This window comes from Nestor notabilis, unplaced genomic scaffold (assembly GCF_000696875.1).
Source record: "Nestor notabilis isolate BGI_N333 unplaced genomic scaffold, ASM69687v1 scaffold11057, whole genome shotgun sequence".
Classification (NCBI taxonomy): Eukaryota; Metazoa; Chordata; class Aves; order Psittaciformes; family Psittacidae; genus Nestor; species Nestor notabilis.
The window spans coordinates 6,684-15,392 of NW_009936074.1; the positions used below are offsets into that span (position 1 = coordinate 6,684).

An 8,709-nucleotide genomic window follows, 5' to 3' on the forward strand; every position below is an offset into this window, starting at 1 on the left:
TGCTCCAGGCGTGCTGGCCAGCTCCTAAATTACTAAATATTTAGCAGTATTTACTCACTGTTCAAGCGTTTTCCATGCAGGGAGGGACCCTGGAGCAGTTTACGGGTGCTGGGAAAGTAGAAGGTGAGGCTAAAGGCTGTACCGCTGTGTCCCTCTGCAGTGCCATCTGCTGACTCAGCAGATTTCATGGGCTGGATCCAGTGTTTCTGCTTCCCCCTGCCTTGCTCAAGCCCCACTTTCAGCTGCCCCGGGTCTGGACCCTCCCTGATGGAGGGAGCCACATGGCAGGCAGGCACGGAGGAAGAAAGCCCTTTGCAGGAGTGGGAGGGAAAGGGCTGCTTAGCATTTCTTCAGAAACGGGCCTCTCCTTGCCGGCTATCAGCAGGGGGTTCCCCTGCGCCCGCCCAGGATTTTCCCTTTCTAAACCAGGAGCAGCTGAAAAAAAAATTCCTCCTCCCTCCCTCTCCCTCGCTCCCTCGTTGTTTTCCCTGCTGCCTCCCTATCCCAGAGCAGCTGCCCGCGGATTATGGGTACGACCGCCAGCGCGGCACAGCAGGCAGTCTCAGCATCCCCCCTGGAGAGCAGGGTGCCGGGTGACGGCAGCATGGATGACCAGCGCTCCCTCAGCATCCACTCCTTCCAGACCTTGGGGCTCCATAACAGCAAGGCCAAGTCCATCATCACCAACAAAGTGGCGCCTGTGGTCATCACGTAAGTCCTTGGCAGCCTCTTGCAACTCCAGACCTCTGGTTTTCTGTACCCTCTTCTCTTTATACTGCTTTTTAAATCTTTACCTACACTGTTATTTTTTTCCCTCTACCCACCCGCATGTGGCTTTTGTAGGTACAACTGCAGGGAGGAGTTTCAGATCCACGATGACCTGCTGAAGGCCAACTACACAGTGGGACGCATTTCTGAGGCCACGCTGGAACACTACCTTGTGCAGGTGAGCATCCTCACCACCTCATGCCAAACTCATTTCAGCCTGGGTTTTGGTGATCTCAGGGGTTTTTTTAGGGCTAATTTTCAAGATAACCAAGAAAAAGCCACTTTTCTTTACAGCTACATTTAAGCATGCTTGCTCAAATCCACTTATTCCCCATTTTCTCTCTGCCCATCTTGTTTTGCAGGGCAAATATTTCATGGTCAGGGATGTATATGGCAAATTAGACGTCTTGAACACTACTGGCAGCTGCGGTGCTCCCAATTTCCGACAAGCCAAAGGAGGTTATGCCGTGTTCGGCATGGGACAGCCCAGCCTCAACGGCTTCAAGCTTGTGCTGCAGAAGCTACAGAGAGAGGGCCACAAGGTTGGTGGGAGGGTGGAAATTGGGGTGGAAAAAGGTAAGAGAGCTTTTGGGCAGCCTCTTCCCATCTTCACAGGAGTGTGTCTTCTTCTGTGTCCGTGAGGAGCCCATGATCTTCCTGCGGTTGGAGGGGGACTTTGTGTCCTACACCCCCCGGGGGAAGGAGAACTTGCATGAGAACCTCCAGCGCTTGCAGCGGGGGCTGCAGGCAGAGAGCCTGGAGCTGGCCATCCGCAAGGAGGTGAGGTGGGGTGGGAGGGGATCATCACCCTAGCGATAATGGGGTGCAAGCATCCTTTCAGCTCAAGGATGAGGGAGGGGTTGTTGGAATTGGTGGGCACCCCGTGGATTTCATGGGGCTCCCCACGTCCTCTAGATCCATGACTTCGCACAGCTGAGCGAGAGTGTCTACTATGTCTACAATGACATTGAGCGCTTGCGAGACGAACCCCATACTGTGCGGGTGCAGTGTGAGGAGGACATCCAGGTGACAGAAGAGGTCTACCGCAGACCCGTCTTCCTCCTGCCCTCCTACAGGTGCTGCCCTTCCTCCTCCTCCTCCTCCTCCTCATGTGTGGTTGGTGGCTTTGTTTTTGCAAGCTGAGCTTGTGATAGCCTTTTAAGCCACATGTTCTCCATGGTGGTGGGAACAAAGCCCCTGCCATTTCCCTGTCCTCCTAACAAGGTCTGTCCCTGTGCCTGGCAGGTACCACCGGCTGCCCCTGCCCACTGAGGGAGCCCCTTTGGAGGAGCAGTTTGACACTTTCATCCAATTCCTCAGGGTGAGCTTAAGAAAAATGCCTGGTCCATGGGGACACCTTGGATTGGGTTTTCTCTTGTGCCTGAGCAAGTGTACTAATCGGGGAGTGTGATACCCTGGGAGCAGCATCTTGTTTTTGGCTTTACACTGCCTGTTAGAGGACACTTGTGCCTGAGGTTGCATTCCGTTCCCATTGCTGTAGACCCTGCTAGAGAAATCCGTGTTGTCCAGCTGCTTGTCCCTACCCCTGACTGGAAGTGACCATCCCTTGCCACCTCCTAGCATCCCTGTGCAGGCGGCTCTTTCCTAAGTGGGTTTGGGATAAATGATCTGGATTTGGTGCAGAGGCTTTCAATGGCAGGGCTTCTCATTTATTTTTTTTTTTTTTAGCCTGGGAGATGACATCTCAGTGGCTTGGGGCCTGGTGGTGGGAATATCTCCCTTTTGTTCAGGGATTGGTGTGGACAGGCCAATGCCTGCCATGACTGGAGAGGGCATGGGACAGGGGGATGCAGTTGATGAACTGCCTGTTGTGCTGTCCTGGGCTGTCCACACCATTCCCTGAGCAAAATGGAGATGTCACTCACCACTCCATGGCTGGGCAGGACTGTCATCTTCACACTGGCCATTGTGGTGGCAGACCTGTCTCTTCTGGATGTCCCTGTGGTCTCCATCCCTCTGTCCCTTCTCCTAGGAGAGCCCCAGCCTGCTGCTGCGGGACCCTGGCAGACCCCCGCCAGCGCTGCTCTTCAGCTGCCAGACTGGCGTGGGCAGGACCAACCTGGCCATGGCCATGGGCATGCTCATCCTCCAACACCACCGAGGAGCTGCCCAGAAGCTCGAGTAAGTGGGGCAGCCCCTGGGGCTGGGGTGGGAGGAATGCCTGTGCCTCTGGGGCTGGTTTGATCTCTTTCTTCTCCACCTCAGCCTCCCCCACCCTCCTAAAGCATCCCCCAGGGACAGGCTTCGGATCATCCAGACCTTCATCGAGATGGTTCCCAAAGGACAGCAGATAGTTGAGGAGGTAAGGGGGTGCCAGCAAAACCCCTCTCACAATGGGTGAGAGGGGGGAAAGTCACTGTTCCCCTCTAATCTGAGGTTCACTGAGCAGCTTTCCGCTTGCTCCTTGCAAGGTGGATTGTGCCATCACCTCCTGCTCGGAGATGCATGACATGAAGGAAGCCATCTACGAGTACAAGAAGAAGCTGGAAGGGATTGGGGAGGACTATCAGATCCAGGTATGTTAATTAGAGGATTGACTGGGGGCAAGCTGCCTGCACAGGGTAATTTATTGAGGTGTTTTTGCATGGGGATGAGTACAATGTAAATTCTGGAAATCCAAAGCTTCCTGTGAGCTGGACATTTCCCAATGGTGTGAAACATGGAAGGTTGTGGAGCTTCTCCTTTTTGTTTTTGTTTTTGGTTTTTTTTTTTCCCTTTTTCCTCTCTCCACCCCCAGCCCCCCCGTTGTTTAAGAGCCGTAACATGGAGCAGGCTGGGATTTGAGGGAAAGCTGGCTGTTTTGGGCTTCGCCGCTGCTTGAGGTAGATGACCTTGGAGGTGAATAGTGTCCTGCGTGCTGGTTTCACCAGCTCAGAAAGTGAAAAGCTGATACCAGCCTGGCTGGTAGAAGTCCTCGGGAGCAGGGAGGGATCGTTGCTCAGAGGTTTTCCTGCAAATGTAGTCACTCAAGGTCAAGCTTTTCTATCTGCAGATTTCTTTCACTGTGTTTTGAAAAGCCAGGAGGGCGGTTTTACACAGCTGGGAAGCTGTGGTCTCCCCTGTCTGACCCCGGGGGTCCTCACCAGGCAACAGATGGAGAGAGGGAGGATGTTCTAAATGGAAGTGCTGCCCCTATCACAGCCTCTTTGGAGATTAATTTTCCCATTTATTGCTGAATGTGGAGTGGAAGTGCTGGGGCTGTTTGTAAAGGGCAATCTGAAAACAGGTGCTGTGCATCCAAAGCAAAGAGGCTGGAGCAGATAAACACCATGAAAAAGGATTAATCAAGGGAAAAGAAAGCATTTCCTTCCACTTTATTGGTGGTTAGTGGCAAACCCCACACTTGCCCACACCTCTGTCCCCTTTTAGGGTGAATTTGGGTATATTTGGTGCTGCTTATGTGACAGTAGGTACTCTCTTGTATAGCTGGGGAAGCTTGGGCACAGGATTTTCCCGCTGCCTCAAAGCCTTTCCCTGACTTTTCTCCGCTGGGAAAGGCTGCTCTATGTCATCCTCGATGCTGGGGAAACAAATGGCTGGAGGACTGCTGTAAATTACCTATGAGGAGTGTTTATTTGAAGTCTACGTGGAGCAAGAGCAGGTTTAAACAATGGCAAGGGGCCAGGAAAATGTGCTGGAGGAAAGGGGATGAGGAGGGGAGAGGGGGCTGATGCTTGGCCATTGGATAAACAGCCTGGGCTTGGTAGGGCTGGAGGGGCTGCAGGTGGTACCAAGGGGCTTTTCCAGGTGAGCTGGTGGAGCCCCACTTGGTTCTGAGGAGAGGAAAGGCTTTTCTGGGCACTGAGGAATGATGTTATGCTGGATTGTGGCTTTCTGCCCTGCGCTGGGGACAAAAGCAGAAATTTAAGGCCTGAAGTGATGGTGTTGCAGGGGTAGATGTATCCTGTCCCGGACTGCTGAACTGCAGCTGGATCCCTAGCTCTCCATGGCTGACACATGAGCTGATCATCCTCCTTTTCATTAAAAGCCTAACTAAGCTGGAATATTAAGAGATTTAATTTGGGTGAGAACCTAAGCTCTTGGGGGGAAGCGCCACTCTGCCACCAGTGCTGTCTGCAAACCCGGCATGGCTCCATCCTCACAGGCTTTGTTTTGAGTTTCCAGAGCAAAGACCTCTGCTCTGCCTCTTGATAAATGATAGCGAGCCGGATTTCTCTTGCTGAGAACAAGTAAATATTCATGATTCAGCCACGTAATGTCAGAGATGGACAAACCCTGCTTGCCAGGTCAACCTCCATGTGTATACAGCCGTATCTTAAAAGGATTTTCCATTGTACCCTGGGGGAAGGAGGGTCCTGACAGGCTCTCCAAGGATTCTTGTGGGTCCTGTGCTGGGTGCTCCTTTGTTGGTGCTGGCATTGTGGGTTAGTTTGTTGGATGGGATGCTCAGATGTACAAACCTCTGCCCTGAGGCAGTGTGGATATGGTTCCTGAATTGTGGAAAATGCTGAGGGTGTGAGCTTGTATCCCTGGGAGGAGATAGCTGTGCTGGGGCACACGCCTGGTTTGGGGAGGTGATGGTGGAGATGAAGAGGGCTTGCTTGAAGCCAGCTACATAGGCATCAGGATGTTTCTAGGCATGGAAGGAAAAAGGAGACTCTTGGAAATAGTGGCTGTTACAGGGTGTGTGGCTTATGTTTCTATTTAACAAGCTCATCTTGCTCTTGATAGTCTAGTGTTACCCATCATTTAGGAGTCTGCCATCCTTCATGAGATGCTGACCCTGGAGTGGGTCCTGGTGGGTTCTGCTGGGCTCTGAAGGCAGAGGGGGAGGTCCCTGGGAGGTCCCTAACCATTCCTTGCGTTACCCAGCACATGGGCCTGGGAGGTGATGTCTCCAGCAGGCTCCTCACATCCCTGTCCCTGGCATTGCTGGCACGGGGACCTCTCTCCCAACGGATGTTGCTGCCCAAGCATCTCGGCTGAAGGCTTTGGAGGTGGCCGGGGTGAGGCAGGACTTTGCATTAACCATACCCTCCCCTTGGGTCTGAGTCTCCGGTTAGCATTTGGACAGTGTATCTCCCTGGGACAGCACCACCCCTTGGGTCTGGTTGGAACTGCTCCCGGTTTGTCCTTGGTCTAAAGGGAAGATTTTGTTTGAGCCGAAAGTCTTTAAGCATCATTTAATATGGAAAACTTGAAATGTTTTGTAAAAAAAAGCAAAAAACACCAAAACCAAACCCCACACTACATTCCAGATTGGGTTTTGTATGTTCCCCCCCAGCCCCTTCTCATTTGGAAGTAGTTTCTTTCCAAACAAACAGCTTAGTGAAGTTAGCATGAATACGCAAAAAACCTTCTGAGCAGTTTAAATGGCATTTCTGCCCGTCTTTCTGCTCTTCCCTCCAGAAAACCTGCTCCATAAAAATATGCCTCAGTCCTGTTTGCTGCTTGCTTGTCTCTCTTCTAAGCCAGCTGCAAATAAGTGTGTGTAGAGCTTTTCCTCAGTCTCCTTGTCTGCTTGGGGCAGCAGGACCCACTGGCGTTGGGCACCATGAATCCCACCTACCTTTGCTTTCAGGGGAACAGCACCAAAGAGTATTTCCTCCAGAGGACTTTGCAGAGCCTCGAACGCTATTTCTACTTGATTGCTTTCAACTACTACATTCATGAGCAGGTAAAACAAAAAATCCACCAACCCAAAAATCCCTCCTGTGCTCTGTTTTGGCTTCCACTTGTAGTGGGAGTGAAGGGTCTCCACCTCTGAGTTTTCCAAGCAAATGCAGTTTTTCTCGGTGGGGTTGTGGATTGTGTCTGGGCAGGGGGTGCATGCCCAGGCTGACAGCGCGTCCCTCCCCGGCCCCCCGCCGGCAGTACCCCCTGGGCTTTGCCCTCAGCTTCAGCAGGTGGATGTGCCGGCACCCTGAGCTCTACCGGCTGCAGGCAGAGATGAACTCGTCGGAGCTCACCATCACTGGGGATCTCATCACCAAGGGGACACGAGTACTGGTGAGTACCTGCCCTGGATGTAGGGATGGGGTGGCCGCTCCTCACTGTCTGCTGAATGGCACTTTTCCTGGGATGCTCGCCCTCAAAGAGGTTTGGTGGGGTGGGAGAAGCAAAGGGGCTTCCCTGTTGTAAGGCAGGTGTTGAGTCTTGGGGTCTCCAGGTCTGTGACGGGGTCTCGGGTCCACGTCCTGCTGGCATCCTTGGCAAGGATGGGCATATGGCCAGAGACCCCCTGTGCACAGAGATGTGTCTGGCCTCTCAGACCCAGGGTAGTGGGATGCTGGAACACCCCATGATGTGAGCCTAAGCTACTAGCCTAGTTGCAGCTTCATGTTTCTTGGTCCTTGCCTGTGGCTGGGTGAAGGAGGCCAGAGCTGTTGGTGGCTTGCTGCTACTTTGGCATAGTCTACATTTGAAATGCAGCTGTGTGCTTTTGAGCCCTGGCTTGCTGGTGTTGGAAGGGTTTGGGGGCTTCTGAGCAGGACCACGGGTGAGAGGTTGTGTTGTGCTGGGAACACCTCTGCAGACCCAGGAGTGGGAAGGAGCAGGTGCAGTGCTGGGGGGTGCACCCCTTGCCTAGGCTTTGTTCTGCTGCAGGTGGCGGATGAGCGCTTCTGCCCAGATGTGCTGAGCACTGCCAAGGAGATGAGTGTGGCCAACTTCCGACGGGTGCCCAAGATGCCCATCTATGGGACGGCGCAGCCCAGTTCCAAGGTGAGGGACGTGCATCCCACGGCGGGCAGGGTTGCCTGTAAATGGGCTCCCAGCCCTCCCATCATCCTTGCTCATCCCTTCTCGTAGACCCTGGGATGTGTCCTGCGGTACCTGATGGATGCCAAGAGGAAGCATGCCCGCATTGTCTGGATCAACCTCCGGGAAGAAGTGGTCCTGGAGGGGAACGAGCAGATCTATACACTGCGGGAGCCTGGGCACGTGGAGGAGCTGATCCCTGTGCCCACTGCCTCGCCCCAGCAGCTGGAGGTGAGCTTTTGCCCACTGGGGAGATGCTTCACGCATGGGGGTTCCTGCCCATCCAGGAAGGGTGGATGTCCCCCTCCCGTAGAGCCTTCATGGGCCATGTCCATAGTCTTTGATAGTCCCTTAGTCCCTGGAGCTGCTTGTTCTGGTTTTGGTTTTTTGGTTTTTTTTTTGTTTTGGCTATGAGGAGCAGTGGTCGTATGGGTGCCATGCTTAGCTTCTGCCCTCCATGTCTGCTGGAGGCTGGGGACAGTCCCCGCTGATGGAAAACCGGGTGGTTGACCTGCTCTTTATCATACTGGAAAAATAGAGTCCTCCTGACTTCGCTGTCACTGTGTAAGAGTTTGCAAAAACAGAGCAAAGCAGAGATCCTCCCCCAAAGAATTTATAGCGTGGCTTAAAAGTGAGGGTAAAAGGCACCCGGGGAAAGGGAGAGCAGATGTTCCCAGCTCCGTATCCAGAGGAGATAAGCAGCAGAGGAGCTTGTCTGCCAGCAGCAGTGTGACCTTGTGGAGGAGCTGCCCCAGGGTTGTGGGAGATGGTGCTCCTGAGGCTCCCATTAAGCATGGTGGGGACCGAGGTCCTGGGCAGAAGTGGTGTCCAGGACTTGATCTGTGGTTCTGAGTTTGGTGGGTGTTTGAGAGGGATTTCAGCCTGCATCTAAGAAAATAATTAAAATTCCCCTCCCCCAAAATAAAAATAACAGGAGTGTGTCTTACAGAGAGGGTTTCTCCATCCTCTGCAGAAACTAGAGGCTACCCTGAAGGGTGACTTGCTGAAGTGCCAGAAGTGGCTGGAGGTGTATCTGGAGACAGAGAAGCAGATGAAGATGTTCAAGAGCTGCTTGACCATGCAGGAGATATTTAGCCAGCAGAAGAATGCCTGCCAGGGACTGACCTACCGCCGCATTCCCATCCCTGACTTCTGTGCTCCCAAGGAGCAGGTACCCTAGGGATGGGATGGTGCTGCCTC

General features: G+C 53.3%; 1 protein-coding gene across 1 annotated transcript in view; it reads left to right on the forward strand.

Annotated features, from left to right (window-relative positions):
• Window positions 1-526: 526 nt before the first annotated feature.
• The window catches only part of PALD1 (phosphatase domain containing, paladin 1), a 15,507-nt gene continuing 7,324 nt past the window's right edge, over window positions 527-8,709 (forward strand). The window contains exons 1-14 of the mRNA XM_010018162.1: window positions 527-711; window positions 844-946; window positions 1,131-1,310; window positions 1,384-1,548; window positions 1,684-1,844; window positions 2,014-2,089; window positions 2,762-2,910; window positions 2,995-3,091; window positions 3,201-3,305; window positions 6,332-6,427; window positions 6,625-6,759; window positions 7,357-7,473; window positions 7,561-7,740; window positions 8,483-8,680. Coding sequence (XP_010016464.1) covers window positions 527-711; window positions 844-946; window positions 1,131-1,310; window positions 1,384-1,548; window positions 1,684-1,844; window positions 2,014-2,089; window positions 2,762-2,910; window positions 2,995-3,091; window positions 3,201-3,305; window positions 6,332-6,427; window positions 6,625-6,759; window positions 7,357-7,473; window positions 7,561-7,740; window positions 8,483-8,680 — 1,947 coding nt within the window. The remainder of the gene's footprint in view (window positions 712-843; window positions 947-1,130; window positions 1,311-1,383; window positions 1,549-1,683; window positions 1,845-2,013; window positions 2,090-2,761; window positions 2,911-2,994; window positions 3,092-3,200; window positions 3,306-6,331; window positions 6,428-6,624; window positions 6,760-7,356; window positions 7,474-7,560; window positions 7,741-8,482; window positions 8,681-8,709) is intronic.